Genomic DNA, 20,659 nt, shown 5'->3' on the forward strand with positions numbered 1-20,659 from the left:
GGGGACATGGGGACACGCAGCCCGCAGCCTCTCTCTCTCTATCGCTTTTTATTGCATTTATATATAATATATATTCAAACTTTTACAATAATTTTAACTTGATAACATCCAAGTTCGATTTGGTTTTAATACATATAAAATTAGGCCTCTAACAGTGACGGGGAAGCCCCCCCCCCGCCCTCCCCTTCCCCACCCCATCCCCCCCAAATCAAAGAACAGAACATGGGGGGGCAGGGGGGGGCCAAACCAAGTGCAAATCACTGATATGTACAAACCAGACAAGCATCTCTGCAAACACCCCCAGGGGGGAAAACGGGGGGTACACAGCCCCCCCAGATCAAGGGGGGGGCCCTGAAGAGCGTGAAGGAATGGGCCCCCCCCCAAAGAGGGGAACAGGGGGGGCCACGTTAGTACAAAAGTCCCCCGTCCCCCCCCCCACAACGCGGCAGGTCCTGGGGAGGGAATGGGGATGCGGGATGGGGAGGGGGGGTCCTTAATAAGTCAATACAAAGCTCAAAGTGTTAGTGGGGTCCCCCCCCCCCGGCGGTTTGGGGGGGCTCAGGAGGGCATGCACTGCACCCGGTCCGGACCCTCCTCCTCCTCATCCGAGCTGTCCGAGGAGCTCGGGGACTCGTCCGAATCGCCGTCCGGTGCTCCCGGCTCCCGCCGGCGCTGCCAAGTGGGGGGGAAACACAATAGGGGGTGAAGTGGGGTGCGAAGGGGCTTTGGGGGGGTGCGGGATAGGGGTGGGGGGGTCACCTACGCGGTGGTGGCGTCTCTGTCGCAGGTGGTGCATGAGGAACCAGAGCATGTGGCTGTCGAACATGTCGGTGTGGTGCAGGCTGTCCTCGTCCCGCTCCAGCTTGTTCTTCTTGATCACCTGTGCATTGGGGGGTCAGGGGGGGTTTAAGGGGTTCAGGGGGTGTCCCCCCCCATCATCCAGGGACTCACCTCCTTCAGCCCGGCCAGCTCGGTGGGGGTCTCGGCCGTGGGCGCCCAGATCTTGACGTCGTGGTCCAGGCCGCTGGTGGCCAGGACGGGCAGGTGGGGATGGGGCTCCAGGCAGTTTACCTGGGGGGGGACACGGGGAGTCACCCATGGGTGTGTTGGTGGCCTCCCCCAGCCCCTTAGGTCAGATCTCTGTCCCCATGGACCCCTCAAAGCGGGGGTTGGTGTGTGTCCCTCCCCACTGTCCCTTTTGTCCCCATCGGTGTCCCCAGTATGATATGGGTGCTGGTGCCCCAGTCCGTATCCCACCAGCATCCCCTGGTCCCTAAAGCGGCCCCAGGGCCATATGGATGCTGGTGCCTGTCCCACCACTGGCTCCCAGTCCCCACCAGTGTCCCCAGTGCCACCTGGGTGCAGCCACCAGCATCCCCCAGTGTCCCCAGTGCCACCTGGGTGCAGCCACAGTATCCTCCAGTGTCCCCAATGCCACCCGGGTGCAGCCACCAGTCCCACCAGTGTCCCCAGTGCCACCCGGGTGCAGCCACCAGTCCCACCAGTGTCCCCGATGCCACCCAGGTGCAGCCACCAACAGCCCCCAGTCCCCACCAGTGTCCCCAGTGCCACCCAGGTGCAGCCACCAGTATCCCCCAGTCCCCACCAGTGTCTCTCACCACCCCTGCCATCAAACCCTCCAATTCAGGGTGTCCCCAAGGGCACCGAGCCTGGGGATGGGGGACCCCAAACCCCCTCCCAGCAAAGCCCAGGGAAGAGGGGCCATGGCTCCCAAGGGCACCGGGGGGACCTGGGGGGGTCCTGGGTGGGATGTGGCACTTAGGGGAGGACCTGGGGGGGACCCAGTGCTGCTGGCGGGGGTGGCGGTGCCAGCAGCCACCAGGACCTGGCACGGAGCCACGGCCACCGGACAAAGGGTGACTGTGGGGGATAGAGCGGCGAGGGCTCTGCCATCGCCATGACACCAAAACCTGTGTCCCCCATGAACCACGGTGCCACCAGCCCACCCCCCCCGGTGGGGACATAATCCACCAGAGCCTGGAAATTCAGCATCCCCCCCATGTCCCCTTCCAATGAGAAACTTTGAAGCTTATTTAGTAAGTTTTCAAGGTAGAAATGGGGTGTAAGTCCGGGGGGGGGCACGAGGGGGACTCACCACGCCGCCCTTGTCGCCCTCCATGAACTGCACGATCTGGCAGGAGGACTTTTCCCATAGGAAGATGTGGCCGCAGTCGCTGCCGCTCACCACAAACTCGCTCTTGGGGCCATAGAAGTTGACGCCTTTCACTGAGGGGGGGGGACACAAACCGTGGTCGTGGGTCACAAACCCGCGGTGCCACCCCCGCCACCAGATTCTAGTGTGACGGGCACATCCCGTCCTCACCGGTGGCATTATTGCGATGTCCCTTGTATCTCTTGATGTACTCGGCGCCGTCGCTGTGCGAGGAGTTGAAGAGATAAATGTCCTCGTCGTTGTAGCTGGCCAGGAGCTCTGGGGGGGACGGAGGGGACAGCGTTAGCGAGGGGGGGTGCAGAGGTGGTTGTGACCCCCCCGGTGCCACCAACCGGGGCTGTGACCCCTGTGTCACTCACCTGAGCCGTCGTGGCTGTAAACCAGGCAGGTGATGTTGGCCTTGGACTCGCTGTTCACCTGGGGGGGCACAGAGCTCAGCTCCCACCCATCCCCATAACCCCCAAAGTGGGGGTCACCGTGTCCCCAAACCGTGGTGCTCACCAGGTGGTGCGGGCAGAACTTCTTGAGGACGCCGTTGTTCTCGTTCTCATCTATTTTCCGCTGGTCGTAGATCCTGGGGGGACAAGACGGTGGCATTGGGTCTTTGTCACTCGCTCAGGACACCGGGGCCACCGGGCAGGAGCGCGGCAGAGCCGCGGTTTCCCCCCGATGCCACATCCAGCCAAAGCAGCTTAATGTCACCTCTCATCACTCGGCAGCACGTGACAACGTCACTGCCTGCGTCCCTACAGGCCACCACCTGCAGCCGGGACGATGTCACCGTCACCGCGCCGTCCGTGGCGGCTGCGGCTGAGCAGCGCTCGCGGTTCTCCCGGAGCCGCCGCGGCACCGGCTGAGCAGCCGTGAGCCCACGTGCTCGGCACTTCCCTGCCCGGCACCCCGGGAGCCGCTGCCTGTTTGCCAGGCGCTCCGGGGAGCCGGCGGTGCCGGCGGCGCGGCCGCGATGTCCCCAGGGAACGGCTCCGGCACATCCGGCGGGTTTGGTGTGCGTACCATTCGCTTTGGCCACAAAACAGGTGCTGCCGAGTTTGGGGCCTTAAACCTGTTGGCCATGGGGAGCCGAGGGGACAGGCAGAGTGAGGGGACAGACGGACAGAGCTGAGAGGACAGACAGATGGACACAGCCCGGACACACGCCCAGGGCTGCCCCCAACGCCAATGGGCTTTGTGTTCATGACCTACAGAGCCGGGTCCTGCTGAAACCGAGCCCATCCCCAGCCCTAATCCCATCGCTGGGGGATGAGATTAATCTGGGACCGAGGGAGGGTTAATCAGCGGCTCGTTAAGTGTCGCTAATTGCCGAGGGAAGGATCTCCCCGCTCCAGGACAGAGGATCCAAAGCTAAACCCCAGAGCATCCAAATCCTCCTGGTTAATCCCCTCTATGAGGGGAGGTCGGGCTGCGGAGGCGGCAGCAACCGCAGCGTTTTGGGGGCCACGTGGGATTTTGGGGCTCAGGGAGAACCAGCTGAGCCCCCCCAGGGATATTGGCCCCATTTTGGGGGTCAGGTTGGGCACAGACTCACCTGACAAATTGATCTCTGCCCCCCACAGCGAACTGGAAGGTGTTGGCGGGGTTGACGTAGATGGTGTACAGACCCACCTTCTTCTCCTTCTCCTTGGTGACCACCAGTTTCCTTGAAGAAACGAGGCAATAAAATCACAACAAAACACCAGCAAAATAATCCACCCTGCCTTCAAAACAGGGGCCAGATGGGAGAAGCAGAAGCTCCACGAGTCTCTTACTCACTCGCGGAGAAAAACAACACCCGCCAACAAAAGAACCCAAAGGCGCCCGTTCCAGCTGGCAGCTCACACGTGAGATGGGGCCCTGTTCCTCCGACACCTCCCGGGGTAGAACCGGATTAACTCCGGAGCGGAGCCGCTTTGCTGCTGTTTCTCCCGCCCGTCTGGGCTGTAATCAGGCCCGGGTTTAACGAAACGCGACACACGCGCTGTCCCCATCCCCCCCGAAGCGCAGGATTTGGGGTTTCAGACATGAAGGGAAATGCGGTAGCTCCAAAGCTCGTCTTTAATTGTACCGTTCGGCTTAACGAGAGCCGGGAGCTGCTTCCAGCATGAGCGTCAGTGTCACCAGCCCCGGGTGACAATTCCTGCTGCCGCCAAACCCGCCAGGAGGGAGGGGACGGACAGACAGACCCCGGGGTCCCCGCGGAGGGAGGGGACAGATAGACAGACCCTGGGGACTTTGTGGAGGGAGGGGACGGACAGACAGACCCCGGGGTCCCCGCGGAGGGAGGGGACAGACAGACAGACCCTGGGGACTTTGTGGAGGGAGGGGACGGACAGACAGACCCCAGGGTCCCCACGGAGGGAGGGGACGGACAGACAGACCCTGGGGTCCTCACGGAGGGAGGGGATGGACAGACAGACCCCGGGGTCCCCGCGGAGGGAGGGGATGGACAGACAGACCCCGCGGTCCTCACGGAGGGAGGGGATGGACAGACAGACCCTGGGGTCCTCACGGAGGGAGGGGATGGACAGACAGACCCCGGGCTCCTCGCGGAGGGAGGGGACGGACAGACAGACCCCGCGGTCCTCACGGAGGGAGGGGATGGACAGACAGACCCTGGGGTCTTTGCGGAGGGAGGGAACGGACAGACAGACCCTGGGGTCCCCACGGAGGGAGGGGACGGACAGACAGACCCTGGGGTCTTTGCGGAGGGAGGGGATGGACAGACAGACCCCAGGGTCCTTGCAATGGGAGGGGATGGACAGACTGACCATGGGGTCCCTGCAGAGGGAGGAGATGGACAGACAGACCCTGGGGTCTCTGTGGAGGCAGAGTATGGATAGACCGACCATGGGGTCCTTGCAGAGTGAGGGGATGGACAGACAGACCCCAGGGTCCTCGTGGAGGGAGGGGACGGACAGACAGATGCTGGGGTCCATGCAGAGGGAGGGGACGGACAGACAGACGCCGGGGTCCATGCAGAGGGAGGGGACGGACAGACAGACTCCGGGGTCCTCGTGGAGGGAGGGGACGGACAGACAGACCCCAGGGTCTTTGCGGAGGGAGGGGACAGACAGACAGACCCCGGGGTCCTTGCAGTGGGAGGGGATGGACAGACCGACCATGGGGTCCCTGCAGAGGGAGGAGATGGACAGACAGACCCTGGGGTCCCCACAGAGGGAGGAGATGGACAGACAGACCCTGGGGTCTCTGTGGAGGAAGGGTATGGACAGACCGACCATGGGGTCCTTGCAGAGTGAGGGGACGGACAGACAGACCCCAGGGTCCTCGTGGAGGGAGGGGACGGACAGACAGATGCTGGGGTCCATGCAGAGGGAGGGGACGGACAGACAGACGCCGGGGTCCATGCAGAGGGAGGGGACGGACAGACAGACGCCGGGGTCCATGCAGAGGGAGGGGACGGACAGACAGACGCCGGGGTCCATGCAGAGGGAGGGGACGGACAGACAGACCTGCCAGCCTCACAGACCCGGCTCCGCAGGCCGGGGGGGGACGCGGGGGCAGGATTAACCGCGGCGGTTTTGAGCCACCCGGGCGCTTTTTGTGCTGGTTACGAAACAAACGGGTCCGGAGCCGCACACAAAAGCCCTCGCGCACACAAATAAACCCAACGCGCCACGCTAAGCGGGATCATCTCCAAAAGAACACATCGCCGGGTTGGAAAAGTACCGAGACACCAAACTCCGACAGCCGCGGGTTGGTTTGGAAGCTCGGCAGATCCAGCACGCACCACCCGGCTGCTCGTTAATTATTGTTTTTCAATTAACAGCGACAGCGCTCGTGCCAGCGCGGGGAAGTTTCCACGCCGCGATGAACCGGGACCCTCCGTGCAGCCACCGCGTTATTATTTCTATCGGTATTATTTCTATTATCTCTCTGGAGTCCCAATAAGGGCAGGATGAGGGTCCTAACGCTAATTAGCGCGGTTGAAAAGCTCTGACCAGCGACAGAAAGGCAAAAATCGCTCGTTATCCCACTTTTCGCCCGCGAAACGGGCGCGTATCGCCACGACGAACCCCCCGGCGCGTCCGTACTCACGAGGCGGGCCGGTCCTGCCGCAGGTCGATGGTGAAGACCACAGCATCTTCACCTGCCGATAGGAAAGTGCATGGAGAGTCCGGTTCTAGGGCCAGCTGCAAGATAAACACTCGGGCGTCGGTTCCCTTTGCACCAACAGCGCCACCAGACCCCGTCCCTCCGCCGAAATGGTGTCACCAAACCCGGCGCCCGCACCCTGCTTGTCCCCTCCGAGGTGATGGGGACAAGAGAGGAGCTTTGGATCCGTCCCCTCTCCAGATGTGGGACCATGTGGCAGCGGTTCTGCCATCACCACTCTCGCCAGCGTGGGACAGGAGGGTTGCAGGGGGTCTTTGGGGGTCTCCAGGTGTTTGGGGGTCCCTTGGGTGTCTCAGGGGGTCTCCACTGTCTCAGAGGGTTGTCCGGTGTCTTGGGGTTCCCCAAGTGTTCTGGAGCATCCCCGGGTGTTTCACAGGTCAGTGGGTGTCTGGAGGGTCCCTGGGTGTCTCACAGGGGGTCCCCAAGTGTTCTGGAGTATCCCCGGGTGTTTCAAAGGTCAGTGGGTGTCTTGGGGGTCCCTGGGTGTTCTGGAGCATCCTGGGGTGTTTCAAAGGTCAACGGCTATCTTGGGGGTCCCTGGGTATCTCAGGGGGTCCCCAAGTGTTCTGGAGCATCCTCAGGTGTTTCACAGGTCAATGGGTATCTTGGGGGTCCCCAAGTATCTCAGGGGGTTCCCCAGATGTCTCAAGGATCAATGGGTGGCCTGGGGGGTCCCTGTCTGTCTCAGGGGGTCCCTGGGTGTTTCAGGGGGTTCCCTAGATGTCTCAAGGGTCAATGGGTGTCTTGGGGGTCCCTGGGAGTCTCAGGGCGGTCCCCAGCTGTCTCAAGGGTCAGTGGGTGTCTTGGGGGCCCCTAGGTGTCTCAGGGGGTTCCCCAGATATCTTGAGCATCATGGGTGTCTTGGGGGTCCTCAGGTGTCTCAAGGGGTCCCCAAATTTTCTGGAGCATTTCCAGGTGTTTCACAGGTCAGTGGGTGTCTCAAGGGGCTCCCCAGATATCTCAAGGGTCAATGGGTGTCTTGGGTGTCCCTGGGAGTCTCAGGGGGTTCCCCAGATATCTTGAGGGTCAATGGGTGTCTTGGGGATCCCCAGGTGTCTCAGGGGGTCCCCAAATGTTCTGGAGCATCTCCGAGTGTTTCACAGGTCAATGGGTCTCTCAGGGGGTTCACCAGATGTCTCAAGGGTCAATGGGTCTCTTGGGGGGTCCCTGAGTGTCTCAGAGGTCTCCAGGTATTTCAGGGGGGTCTTGGGTGTCTTGGGGTCCCCAACCGCCCCCTCTCCGCGTGCCGCCGGGGTGTCACCTTGTGCGAAGCTCCCTTGTGCTGCGCCACGCGCTTGGTGTTCCTGCAGCACTGGGTGGCCGAGAGCTCGGCCACACGGACCTGCCCGTCACGGGCGCACATGGCGAGCGTGGAGTCCCCGCTGTTGGGCAGGAACTTGGCCTGGGGGAGACAGCAAGGAAGAGGCGGGGGGGGATACATTCAGCGCCAGGTTTTGGGGCAAATCGGTGAGTTTCAGTGATGAATTCCCACCACGAAGCGGTCAGACCCTCCCACAGCCCCCAGATGTTTCTACCGCATCATCCGGCCGCAATCAGGAGCTTCTCACACAAGGGGGACCCCAGATTGCCCCCCAATCCCCTCCTCACCTGGAAGACGTTGCTCTTGTGGCCGCTCTCAAAGTCCAGCACCGGCCGCCGCCGCAGCCAGTCCCAAACCACAACCTTGAGGTCGTCGCTGCCGCTGGCCAGCCAAGTGCCGCGCTGGTTGAAATGCAGCGTGTTGACGCAGCCCGTGTGGCCCTCCAGCCCGTGCTGCAGGCGGAACCGCTGCACGAACACCCGCGCCCCGCACGCCTCACGCACGAAGCGGGCGCCGCGGCCCAGCTCCCGCTCCCGCAGCGCCGGTAGCGCCCGCCAGCGCGGCCGCGGCAGTGCCGAGGTCTCCGAGGACACCCAGTCCTCCAGCGCCCGCTCGTCGTCCGAGGAGTCGTGCTCGCGGCCGCCGGCGCGCTTGCGCTGGGCGCGGCGGCGCGACCGCTGCTCTTCCTCTTCTTCCTCCTCCTCCTCGTCGTCCGAGCGGTCCCGGGCGCGGCTTTCCTCGGTGATGGAGTAGTGCCCCGTGTCATCCATGCTGTCCGAGTCCTTCTCCTCGCCCGAGCTCTCGGTGTCGGTGCCGCGGCTCTCGGCGCGGGTGGGCGCCGCCTCATCGCCCGTCAGGCTCAGGCTGAGGTCCGAGGCCTCCACCTCGATGCCGGAGGACGTTTCGCGGCCCTCCTCGGCCGACATCTCCTCGGGGCTGCTGGACAAGCTGCCTGCGCGGTGCAGGCGACGCCGTGAGCCCCCGTGGCGGGACGGCCCGGCGCGGGCGCCCCCCGGCAGCCGGCCTTACCGTTCACGATGTCCGTCTTGCCGTCCATGCCGCTGCTCTTGTCTGACATTGCGTGTTCCGAAGCAAACCCTGCGCGGGAGAGGATGGAAAACACGGTGAGGCAGGAGAGCGGGGGCCACGGACACCCCAGTATCGTGGTGCTGTCACCCATGGGTGGCTTTTGGTGAGGGCAGCGGAGCTGCCGCGGTGGGTGACACAGGAGGGGATGCGGAGCCACGAGTTCAGGAACACAAAAGGAACAAAACCATTTGAATCCTGCTTTGCTCGTTCTTTCTTTCTCTGTTTTCAGACTGTTTCACCCAGGGCCGGGGGCGGCTGCGATTCCCCGTTCACACGGAGCCAGAACATCATTAACTCCGGTTACAGCAACCGCGCTGGGGACTAATCCTCGTTAGAGCCGGAATTAACAGCAGCAGAGCCCCAAGGAGCCGAGGTCTGTGCCTTGGCTGGGCCTGGCAATGCCGGCCCAGCACCAGAAACAGGTGATACCGGAGCAAACGGGGCTGGAACTGGGTCCAGACTCCGCTCTTTGGGGGCTGTTTCCTCTGTCACATCAGCTCTGTCACCAACACCTTCTCCCACAGGTGAGGGACACACAGAAGAGGAATTGTCACCGCATAACCACCGTGACGGTCGCACCCACCGACACCGGGCACCGGTAGCTCTCGGGGAACCGGGATTGAGGAAAGAAACCCCACGGTGCCATGGCGGAGCAGATAGCAGGGACAGAACGGGGACACCACGGGGACACCGGGCTCCCCAGCCACCTTCCCCTATACCGGTCGGCAAGTTGCACCCAGGAGACGCACCCTCCCCATCCCCGGTTGCCGCGAGTTGGTGGGACACGGAGAGACCCATCACCAGAATATTTACACAGCAACACAAACACCCCAGCACCGCCACACGGAGCAGAAACGGGGCCGCGGTGAGCGTGGCTGGGGGGTTCCCATCACCGGGAGTCCCCACGCCGGTAAACGCCACGGTGTGGTCTGCCGGCACCGGCACACGCTGTGGCGCAGCCTCGTGCCCGTGTTTACGCCGGGTCCCTCCCGGCTCGTGTCGCGTCGCGCTCGGCTCAGCCGCTTCTATTTAAGGAAAGTTCCCTCAGCGGCCATGGCCGGGGCGGCCGCGCTCCAGCCGCCGTCCCCCCCCAACCAGCTCAAACTCCCACAACGAGCCGTTTCCACCCCTTAGCAGGGAGAAGCTGGGGGGACCCCCCAGCCCTGCACTTGGGGTTCACCCCAAACCTGCCCCGGAGCCCAGTGGGGCCCATAATGATGCTAATTAAGCAACCTCTTCCCATCTACAATTACAAGGGGTCCAGCCCAAACATTTCAAGGCACCCCAGAGTCTCTTTGGGGGGACACAGCACCCACCCCCCAGCGCAGGTAGGGCCTAATTAACCACAGCTAATGAGCATGGGGGGGACACAAGGGTCCTCGGGTTGGCAGAAATCCCACCAGAGCAGCCCCAAAATCGCAGCACCAGCACAAAGAATCTGGCAAAGTCAAAACAACCGGGGGCAGACACAAGATGGACAGACGGACGCGCGGCCGGGGGGGTCCCACTCACCTGCGCGGCGGTGCCGGGGGCGCCGGGGCTGGGGGGTTGCTGGCAGCTGACGGGAACAACAGGTTATATCATGGGAACCCCCCCTTGGGGACACCCTGGGGACAACGGGACTGTCCTGGGAGGGAGGGGGGTACACAGACCCGATGATGGGGTTTGGAGCAAGGGGGGCTGGAGGGACCCTCAGCACCACAGGGGGGTGGGGGAACCCCCGGTGTCCCCCCAGCCACACGGTGACACCGCGGAGGTGGCAACACCCCGGGGGTGACAGGGACCGGGATGGGGCAGAGGGACCCTCAGGTTCCCTCCCGCGGGCTGAGCGGCCCCGGGGGGCACCGGAAACCCCCCGGGGGGCACCGGGAACCCCCCCAGCCCCCTTCCCATAACACAGGGTCCCCCTAAAACGCAGCGATCCCCGGGGAAAAGCATAGACCCCCCCCAGTCCCCCCTGACCCCCTCGGGTCCCCCCGAAAGCGCCGTTCACCGCGGGGGCCGCGGGACCCCCCCAGGCTGAGGCCGCGGCCCCCGGGGTGGGGGGGGCAGGGAGGCCCCGGGGCCGCGGTGGGATCGGCCGGTCGGGGCGGGGAGGGGGAGGGAGGGGAAGGCCCCGCACCGACCCGGCTGCCCGGCAGCTCCCGGCCGTCGCTCAAGCGCGGGCCCCGCGGGCCCCGGTCGCTTCTCCTCCGCCGCCGGCCCCGGGCGCAGCCGCCGCCATCTTAGTGCGCCGCCTCCGCGGGACGCTTTACGGCGCCGCTTTACGGCAAACGGGGCCGCGGCGCGACGGGCCGCGCGACAGCGCCGGGCCCCCGCCGTCGCCATGGGAACGCCCCCCCCCCCCCCACCTCCGCGGCTCCGTGTTATTGTAGGGTCGCCCTGTGCACCCCATGTTATTGTAGGGCCACCCCATGTCGCTCTGGGGTCACCCTGTGCCCTCCATGTTATTGTAGGGTCACCCCATGTCCCCCCAGTGTTATTGTAGGGTCGCCTTGCACCCTCCTTAATGTAGGGTCACCCTGTCTCATTTTGGAGTCACCCCATGTCCCCCCGTGTTATTGTAGGGTTGCCCTGTGCCCCCTGTGTTATTGTAGGGTCACCCCGTGTCCCCCCCGTGTTATTGTAGGGTCACCCCATGTCCCCCCAGTGTTATTGTAGGGTCGCCTTGAACCCTCTTTGATGTAGGGTCACTCCATGTCACTGTGGGGTCACCCCGTCCCCCCTTGTTATTGTAGGGTCGCCCGGTGCTCTTTTTAACATAGGGTCACCCCATGTCACTCTGGGGTCACCCTGTGCCCTCCATGTTATTGTAGGGTCACCCCGTGACACTGTGGGGTCACCCCATGTCCCCCCGTGTTATTGTAGGGTCACCTTGCACCCTCCTTAATGTAGGGCCACCCTGTCTCATTGTGGGGTCACCCCGTGTTCCCCCTTGTTATTGTAGGGTTGCCCTGTGCCCCCTGTGTTATTGTAGGGTCGCCCTGCACCCTCTTTAATGTAGGGTCACTCCATGTCCCCCCGTGTTATTGTAGGGTTGCCATGCACCCTTCTTAATGTAGGGTCACCCTGTATCCCACATTGTTATTGTAGGGTCACCCTGTGCCCTCTTTAACGTGGGGTCACCCCATGTCCCCCCTTGTTATAGTAGGGTTGCCCTGTGCCCTCTTTAACGTAGGGTCACCCCATGTCACTGTGGGGTCACCCCATGTCCCCCCTTGTTATTGTAGGGTCACCCCATCTCGTTGGTGGGTCACCCCATGTCCCCCCATGTTATTGTAGGGTTGCCCTGTGCCCTCTTTAATGAAGGGCCACCCCATGTTGCTCTGGGGTCACCCCATGTCCCCCCATTGTTATTGTAGGGTCATCCTGTGCCCCCCATGTTATTGTAGGGTCACCCTGTGCCCTCTTTAATGCAGGGTCACCCCGTCTCATTGTGGGGTCACCTCGTGTCCCCCCATGTTATTGTAGGGTCACCCTGTGACACTGTGCAGTCACCCCGTGTCCCCCCTTGTTATTGTAGGGTCTCCCTGTGCCCCTCGTGTTAGTGTGGGGTCACCCCACGACCCCCTCATGTTATGGCAGGGTCACCGTGCTGTGTCACTCGGGGTGTCCCTTCCTTGGCCACCCCGCCTCAGTTTCCCCAGGCGGGAGCCAGCATGGGTGCCAACGCGTTTATTGGGGACATTTGGGGACACCCGCGCGTCCCCGGAGTGGGGGTCCCCATGCCCCCACCCCCATGAGACAGCAGAGCCAGGGCTGCTCATCCTCATCTTCATCCTCATCTTCACCCTCGTCAGGGTGTTAATTAGTGCGTAACGAGGCTCTACATGAGGCGACACTGCTCGGCGCCTGGCAGCTCCATGTTGAGGCCGGGGGGCTGCGGGGATGGGGTGGGGGGGGCAGGTGAGTTGGGGGACCCAGGCGTCCGGGGGGGGTCCAGGCAGGTCCCCCCACCCCCTGGGGCCACTCACCGCGTCCCCCGCCAGCTCCTTGGGTGGGTGGCCCAGCTCCTGCAGCTGTGGGGACACACAGGGGGGGTCAGGGGGGCTTGGAGGGGCCAGAGGGGGTCAGGGCAGCTCAAGGAGGGTCGGGGAGGGTCAGGGTGGCTTGAGGGTATTGGGGGGCTCAGGGTGGCTTGGGGGGGTGGTCAGAGTGGCTCTGGGGGGTTGGGGGGCTCGGGGCAGCTTTGGGGGGTCAGGGTGGCTCTGGGGGGTTGGGGGGCTCGGGGCAGCTTTGGGGGGTCAGGGTGGCTCTGAGGGGTCGGGAGGTTCAGGGCAACTCGGGGGGGTCAGGGTGGCTCTGGGGGGTCAGGGCAGCTAAAGGGGGGTGGGGGGGGTCAGGGTGGCTTGAGGGGATCGGGGGGCTCAGGGCAGCTCAGGGGGGGTCAGGGAGGTCAGGGTGGTCAGGGTGGCTTGGGGGGTCATCAAGGGAAGTCAGGGCAGCTGGGGGGGACAGGGTGACTCGGGGGGGTCAGGGCAGCTCTGGGGGGGTCAGGTGGCTCAAGGCAGGTCAGGGGTGTCAGGGTGGCTTGGGGGGGTCATCAAGGGAAGCCAGGGCAGCTTGGGGGGGACAGGGTGACTCGGGGGGGTCAGGCCAGCTCAAGTAGGGGATCAGGGCAGCTCTGGGTGGCTTGGGGGGGTCCGGACAGCTCGGGAGGATCAGGGGGGGTCAGGATGGCTCAGGGTGGCTTGGGGGGTCAGGACAGCTCAGGAGGATCAGGGGGGGGTCAGGGCAGCTTGGGAGGGGTCAGGGTAGCTCTGGGCAGCTTGGGGGGGTCAGGGCAGCTCGGAGGGGGTCAGGGTAGCTCTGGGCAGCTTGGGGGGGTCAGGGCAGCTCGGAGGGGGTCAGGGTAGCTCTGGGCAGCTTGGGGGGGTCAGGGCAGCTCAGGGGGGGTCAGGGTAGCTCTGGGCGGCTTGGGGGGATCAGGGCAGCTCGGGGAGGGTCAGGGTAGCTCTGGGCGGCTTGAGGGGGTCAGGGCAGCTTGGGGAGGGTCAGGGCAGCTCGGGGTGGCTTGTGGAGCTCAAGGGAATGGGGGCAGCTCAGGGTGTGCCAGGGGTGTCCCCATGTCCCCCCCCATGGCGCTGACCTGCTGCATGAGGTCCAGGAGGGTCTCGAAGCGCGCCCGCCGCTCCGCCTCGCCCTCCCCGGGCCGCTCGCTCTCCAGCTGCCGGCAGATGCGGCCCATGACGCTGTGCTGCTCCCGGTACCGCGCCACCTGCTCGGCCGGCAGCGCCGCGCCGTGCTGCTGGAGCCACTCGGGGTACTGCGGGGACAGCGGCGTCACACGGGGACCCCGCCCCGGCCCCCCAGCCCGTCCCGAGCCCCACATAGACCCTGGGGTCCGTGCGGAGGGAGGGGATGGACAGACAGATCGCAGGGTTCATATGGAGGGAGAAAATGGACAGACAGACCCTGGGGTCCCCATGGAGGGAGGGGAGGGACAAACAGACCCCAGAATCCCTGTGGATGGAGGGGACGGACAGACAGACCCCAGGGTCCATGCGGAGGGAGGGGATGGACAGACAGACCCTGGGGTCTCTGCGGAGGGAGGGGATGGACAGACAGACCCTGGGGTCTCTGCGGAGGGAGGGGATGGACAGACAGACCCTGGGGTCTCTGCGGAGGGAGGGGATGGACAGACAGACCCTGGGGTCTCTGCAGAGGGAGAGGATGGACAGACAGACCCTGGGGTCTCTGTGGAGGGAGGGGATCGACAGAAAGACCCTGGGGTCCCCACAGAGGGAGGGGATGGACAGAAAGGCCCTGGGGTCCCTGTGGATGGAGGGAACAGACAGACAGAGCCTGGGGTTTCCAGGGAGGAAAGGGACGGACAGACAGACCCCACGGTCCCTGTGGACAGAGGGGACGGACAGACAGACCCCAGGGTCCCCACAGAGGGAGGGGATGGACAGACAGACCCCGGGGGTCTCAGCGGAGGGAGTGGATGGACAAACAGACCCTGGGGTCCCCACGGAGGGAAGGGATGGACAGACAGACCCCAGGGTCCCTGTGGATGGAGGGGACGGACAGACCCCGGGGTCTCTGCGGAGGGAGGGGACAGACAGACAGACCCCGCAGTCTCTGTGGACGGAGGGGATTGACAAAAAGACCCTGGGATCCCCAAAGAGGGAGGGGATGGACAGACAGCCCCCGGGGTCCCTGTGGACAGAGGGGATGGACAGACAGCCCCCGGAATCCCTGTGGATGGAGGGGAGGGACAGACAGACCCTGGGGTCCCCACGGAGAAAGGAGACGAACAGACAGATCCTGGGGTCTCCATGGATGGACGGGATGGACAGACAGACCGCAAGGTCCCTGTGGAGGAAGGGGAGGGACAGACAGACCCCAGCCCCAAACCTTGTCAGTGATCTCCTTGAGCGAGGGGTAGAGCAGGTCCTTGGAGAGCAGGCTCTGCATGACACCACGCACGGCGGGCAGGACACCGGCCTCGCCGTCCCCGTCCTCCAGCCCCAGCCCCGCCAGCGCCGTCACCAGCTCCTCCTCGGCCGGGCCCTGCGGGGACACAGAGCCACAACGTCAGGGGTGGAAGGGACCCCAAAGCCCATCCAGTGCAATCCCCCCGGAGCAGGAACACCCAGCTGAGGTTCCACAGGAAGGGGTCCAGGGGGTTTGAATGTCTGCAGAGAAGGAGACTCCACAACCTCCCTGGGCAGCCTGGGCCAGGCTCTGCCACCCTCACCCCCAACAAGTTGCTTCGCATCTTCCAGCGGAACCTCCTGTGTTCCAGTTTGCACCCATTGCCCCTTGTCCTGTCACTGGTGTCACCCAGCAGAGCCTGGCTCCATCCTCCTGACACTGCCCCTTTCCATCTTGATCACCAGAATGGGGTGAAAGGACACGGCGAGCGGGGCCGTGGTGACGCCGCGGGGTCCCGGCCGGTGCCCCGTTACCTGCAGATCAGTGGCGTTCTTGGCCAGGCCACTCAGCGTGTCCCTCAGGCAGGAGGTGAATTCCTGCTGTGACGCCGCGTCGCTCCCTGCGGGGACCGGGAGACGCCATTGGGGACGGGGACACCGCTCTGAGTCTTGTTGTTGGGACTGCACCCCTAAATGGGCATCCCACAGGACCCCCAAACCTTCCCCCTCTCCATGGAGGATTGGGGAGCGCCCAGTATGTGGGGGGACACCCAGTGCTGTGACAACGCAGAGGTGCCAACTGGTGTTGAACCAAACCGGGGTCCCTTGGGGCAGTGGGGGGTACCGGGGGGCCGCAGGGAGTGCCTCGGGGGGTCCTGTGGGGCAGCAGGGAGTCCTGGGGGGTCTGCTGCCCCCTCAGTGTGTGCCAGTGCCATGGGGCAGTGGGGGGTCCCAGGGGATAGTGGGGGATCCTGGGGGGCTGTGGGGGGTCCCAGGGGTCCTGGGGGCCAGCATGGGGTCCTGAGGGGCAATGGGGAGTGTCATGGGGCAGTGGGGGGTCCCAAGGGGCAGTGGGGGTCCTGGGGTCCCAGGGGTCCTGGGGGTCAGCACGGGGTCTTGAGGGGCAATGGGGAGTGCCGTGGGGCACTGGGGGGTCCCAGGGGGCAGTGGAGGGTCCTGGGGTCCCAGGGGTCCTGGGGGTCAGCATGGGGTCTTGAGGGGCAATGGGGAGCGTCGTGGGGCACTGGGGGGTCCCAGGGGGCAGTGGGGGGTCCTGGGGTCCCAGGGGTCCTGGGGGGCAGCATCGGGTCCTGGGGGGAAATGGGGGGTGCTGTGGGGCTGTGGGGGTTCCTGGGAGGCCACAGTGCTCAGCCAATCTGCCCACTGCCCCCTCAGTGTGTGCCAGCGCCATGGAGCAGTGGAGGGTCCCGGGGGCAATGTGGGGTCCTGGGGGGCAGCAGGGGCTCCTGGGGGGCAGCGTGGGGTCCTGGGGGGCAATGGGGGGTGCCATGGGGCTGTGGGGGTTCCTGGGAGGCCACAGCGTTCAGCCACTCTGCCCAGTGCCCCCTTGGTGTGTGCCAGTGCCATGGGGCTGCAGGGGATCCCAGGGGACAGTGTGGGGTTCCAGGGGGTCCCGGGGGTCCTGGGGGCAGCGTGGGGTCCTGGGGGGCAATGGGGGGTGCCATTGGGTTGTGGGGGTCCCTGGGAGGCTACACTACTCAGCCACTCTGCCCACTGCCCTCTTGGTGTGTGCCAGTGCCGTGGGGGTCCCAGGGGGCTTCAGGGGTTCCCAGGGGGCAATGTGGGGTCCCGTGGGGCAGCAGGGGGTCCTGGGGGTCCCGTGTGTCCCGGAGGTGCCCTCACCCACTCTTCCCGCCGCCTCCGAGAGCCTCTGGAACTGCTCCACCAGCTGCGGCTCCTCCCGCGCCAGCTCCTGCATGGCGGCCTCGAACTCGGCGGCCGCCTGGGAGGCCAATTCGCCCTCGAAGAGCTCGTGGAAGAACCGCTCCTGCGAGGCGAACAGCGCGGCCTGGGCGGGGGCACGGTCACCCGGCGGGGACGCGGGTGCGTGTCCCCCCCTCACCCCCCGGGCTGTCACACCTGGGCGGTGGCGCTGGGCGGGGGCTGCGCCCCGGGCGGGGGCGGCGGGGGGGGCGCGGGTCGGGCCTTCTCGAAGTCGTCCAGGGCACCTGGGGGAGGAGTTGGGATGAGGGGGACCCCCTGGACCCCCCATGTCTCCAAAGTGATGTCCTGCACACCTGAGAGCCCCAGCTGGGTCCCCCCACCTGGCTGTGCCCCAATAACTGCAACACATTAACCCCCGTCACCCCCAGCCCCATTATACCCCAGAAACCCCACTACACCCCAGTAACCCCACTACACCCCAGTAACCCCATTACACCCCAATATACCCCAGACCCACTCCACTCCCAGTGACCCCATTACACCTCAGCAACCCCCAGTCCCATTACACCCCAATAACCCCATTACACCCCAATAACCCTATTACACCCCAATAACCCCCAGTCCCATCGCACCCCAGTAACCCCCAGCCTCATTATAACCCAGTGACCCCCATTACACCCCAGTAACCCCATTACAGCCCAATATACCCCAGACCCACTCCACTCCCAGTCACCCCATTACACCCCAGTAGCCCCAGCCCTACTGCACCCCATAACCCCGGTGCCCCCGGGTCCCCCCGCCCGCCGGCCCCGCTCACTGTCCAGCAGCTCCTCCAGCTCCGGGTCCGACCCCGGGTCCGGCTCCGCCGCCATCTTGGCGCCGCTCCGCCTCCGCCGCCAGGGGGCGGGACCGCTGAGCCCCGCCCACTTGGCGGCCACGCCCTCCACGGAAGCCATGCCCTCAAGGAAGACCACGCCCTCCGCGGGAGCCACGCCCGCTAGGAGCCACGCCCACTGATACCACGCCCCTGTGATGCCACGCCCCCTGGGGCCACGCCCCTCGCGGCGCAGATCCGCCAGGCGGCGCCACAGCGAGCGGGTGGGGTCCCGGGTCCGGGGGTCCCAGATTTGGAGGTCTCAGCCCCTCCGGGTCCCAGTTCCTGGGGGTCCCAGCCCTTGTGTTCCCAGCTATGGAGCTCCCAGATTTTGGGGTCCCAGTCAGGATCAGGTGTCACCAGCGCAGCCCCCCAGGCGCCATCCTGCCCCCCCTCCCCAGCCCGGTGTCACCGCCGCCACCTCCCACCCCGCGGTGACACAAACGCTCCTGCCCCTCAGCGCCGCTTTATTGGGGGGTACGGCAGAAAAAAGGGGGGTACAGCAGGACGGGGGGGGCACCCCCGGGCAGCTTCACCCCCCCCACCCCCCCCCAGGCTCCGGGGGTCCCGGCACCGCGGCAGCCCCAGCCTGGGCACGGTTTGGGGCAAAACCAGCGATTTCCAGGGGAAAAAGCTCCGGTTCTCCATCGCAGTCCCGGGTGGGGGGGTCCGGAGGGGACGACGAGGGGTGACATCGCGGGGGGGTCAGGATTGTTGGTGCTGGAGGGTCTCGTACATCTCCTGGCTCTCCCCGCTGAGCCCCTGCAGCAGAGGGGGGGTTACGGGGTCCCTGTGTCCCTCCAGCTGTCACCCCAAGGCGGGGGCTCCCGCCCGACGCGTGCGATGTGTCACGGTGCCCCCCCCAGAACAGGACACCCCCCCCCCCCCGGGAACGCGTCACCTCCCGCTGACTTACGGCGTAAATGGCTTCTTCTGTCTGCTCTCGGAAAGAGAAAGAGAAAGAGCTTTAGGAGGGGGGGGACACGGATACACGAATCCCCCCCCAGCCCCCTACACCCCCCAATCCCCAGGGAAGCCGGGATTTCTTCCCCCCCCCCAGCACCCTCAATTCCCTTCGCTGGGGGGTCCATCCCTCCCGGGGTGCCCCAGCCTGACCCCCCCACCCTCGATCCCCCCCCACGCCCCATTACCTCCTTGCCGGCTGATTGCTGCGATTTGCGGTGAACCAGGAACTGGGGGGGGGCGAGGGGGTCGCCATAAAAACAAATAAGAAGAGGAAAAAGGTCCATGGGGAGTGGGGGAGCACCCGCTGCGCCCCCCCCCCGGGGTCGCCCCAACAAAAGGGGGTTCAGGCGGGTCCAGGGGGGGTTAGGGGGGTCCAATCCTGCGCTCACCCGGAGGCGACAGTAGAGGATGGTGAGGACGAGGCCGTAGAGGAACAGGATGGCATCCAGCACGTAGCAGAGCTCGGGCTCCATCAGCGCCGCTGGGGGGGACACGGGGGGTCCCAGGGCAGTGTCACCCCAGGGTGGACCCCGCAAATGTCCCGGACACCCTGAGCTCCCGTGTCCCCCTCCCATAGGAGGGCAGGGGGTCCCGGAGGGTCCCAGGGGTGGCAGCAGCACCCACGTCCCCTCGGACAGTCACACATCCCTGGGGTGTCCCCCCCTGTGACACCAGCACCCCGGGGAGGTGATGGGTCCTGGCTTGTCCCCAGGGGACGATGACAATAGCAAAAGAACCGGCACAAGGGCCACGCACCCACCAGCTGCTCCCTGTCCCCCTGGGACCCCCATCCCTGTCCCCACCAGCCGCTCCCTGTCCCCCGGGACCCCCATCCCTGTCCCCACCAGCCGCTCCCTGTCCCCCGGGACCCCCATCCCTGTCCCCACCAGCCGCTCCCTGTTCCCATAGGGTCCCTGTCCCAGTCCCCCCTGTCCCCAACAGCTGCTCCCTGTCCCCCTGGGACCCACACCCCTGTCCCCATCTGCTGCTCCCCATGCCCCTGGGATCCCTGTCCCCGTCCAGCCACTCCCTGTCCCCACAGGGTCCTTGTCCCCATCCCCTGGGTCTCCTGTCCTCAAAGGGTCCCTGTCCCCACCTGCTGCTCTGTGTTCCCTGGGACTCCCATCCTTGTCCCCACCAGCCACTCCCTGTCCCCCTGGGACCCTCATCCCTGTCCCCATCCAGCCACTCCCTGTCCCCACAGGGTCCTTGTCCCCATCACCCAGGTTCCCTGTCCCTGTCTTCAAGGGGTCCCTGTCCCCACCTGTTGCTCTGTGTCCCCAAGGGGCCCCTTTCCCTGTCCCCATTCAGCCACTCCCTGTCCCTACAGGGTCCCTGTCCCAACCCAGCTGCTCCGTGTCCCCCAGGACCCCTGTCCCTACAGGGTCCCTGTCCCCACAGCGTCCCTGTCCCCATCCACCCACTCCCTGTCCCCCGGGACCCCTGTCCCTGTCCCCACCTGCCGCCGGGGGCCGCAGCAGCAGCAGCGTGGCCGTGAGCAGCAGGTGGGTGCCCATCGCCCCGGGGTGTCCAGGGGGTGTCTGGGGTGCCGGTGCCCCAGCCACTGCCTGCAGCGCCAGCGCCTTCCTCCCGAACTCGCGCCGCCCCCCCCTCGCTTCCCCTCCTGCAAAGGGCGGCGGGGACATTGCTCAAGGGCCAGGCGAACTGTCCCCAAGCGTCACCCGTCCCCCTTGTGGCCCCCCCGCCCCGCTGCGGTTTGCAGGGGGGAGGCAGAATCCGGGGGTCCTTCCCAGTTCCCCCGGCGGGGTTGTGGCCGTGGGAAGGGGAAGCTCAACCGC

General features: G+C 65.4%; 3 protein-coding genes across 4 annotated transcripts; all 3 read right to left on the reverse strand.

Moving 5' to 3' along the window:
* Positions 1-29: 29 nt before the first annotated feature.
* Positions 30-10,635, reverse strand: DCAF8 (DDB1 and CUL4 associated factor 8). The gene is made up of 13 exons (XM_065857553.2): positions 10,248-10,635; positions 8,676-8,744; positions 7,934-8,598; positions 7,587-7,727; positions 6,248-6,342; positions 3,741-3,851; positions 2,696-2,768; positions 2,554-2,611; positions 2,345-2,452; positions 2,117-2,247; positions 952-1,071; positions 764-880; positions 30-672 (listed from the first exon to the last, which is right to left on the reverse strand). The coding sequence occupies exons 2-13, from the start codon at positions 8,722-8,724 to the stop codon at positions 559-561; spliced, it is 1,782 nt and encodes a 593-aa protein (XP_065713625.1). The 5' UTR covers positions 8,725-8,744; positions 10,248-10,635; the 3' UTR covers positions 30-558.
* A 1,760-nt stretch (positions 10,636-12,395) lies between these two features.
* On the reverse strand, positions 12,396-17,991 carry PEX19 (peroxisomal biogenesis factor 19). Of its 2 annotated transcripts, none has more exons than XM_065857660.2 (8): positions 17,838-17,991; positions 17,216-17,304; positions 16,979-17,123; positions 15,650-15,735; positions 15,096-15,251; positions 13,825-14,001; positions 12,710-12,754; positions 12,396-12,615 (listed from the first exon to the last, which is right to left on the reverse strand). In XM_065857660.2, exons 1-8 carry the CDS (start codon positions 17,974-17,976, stop codon positions 12,562-12,564), a joined length of 891 nt encoding a protein of 296 aa, XP_065713732.1. In that variant the 5' UTR covers positions 17,977-17,991; the 3' UTR covers positions 12,396-12,561. The 2 variants fall into 2 exon arrangements, with proteins under 2 accessions (XP_065713732.1, XP_065713731.1); XM_065857659.2 differs by having other exon boundaries at positions 16,979-17,144.
* A 363-nt stretch (positions 17,992-18,354) lies between these two features.
* On the reverse strand, positions 18,355-20,480 carry FCER1G (Fc epsilon receptor Ig). The gene is made up of 5 exons (XM_065857717.2): positions 20,320-20,480; positions 19,250-19,341; positions 19,046-19,087; positions 18,811-18,831; positions 18,355-18,656 (listed from the first exon to the last, which is right to left on the reverse strand). Exons 1-5 carry the CDS (start codon positions 20,375-20,377, stop codon positions 18,600-18,602), a joined length of 270 nt encoding a protein of 89 aa, XP_065713789.1. The 5' UTR covers positions 20,378-20,480; the 3' UTR covers positions 18,355-18,599.
* Positions 20,481-20,659: the final 179 nt, after the last annotated feature.

This window comes from Patagioenas fasciata, chromosome 30, assembly GCF_037038585.1.
Source record: "Patagioenas fasciata isolate bPatFas1 chromosome 30, bPatFas1.hap1, whole genome shotgun sequence".
Classification (NCBI taxonomy): Eukaryota; Metazoa; Chordata; class Aves; order Columbiformes; family Columbidae; genus Patagioenas; species Patagioenas fasciata.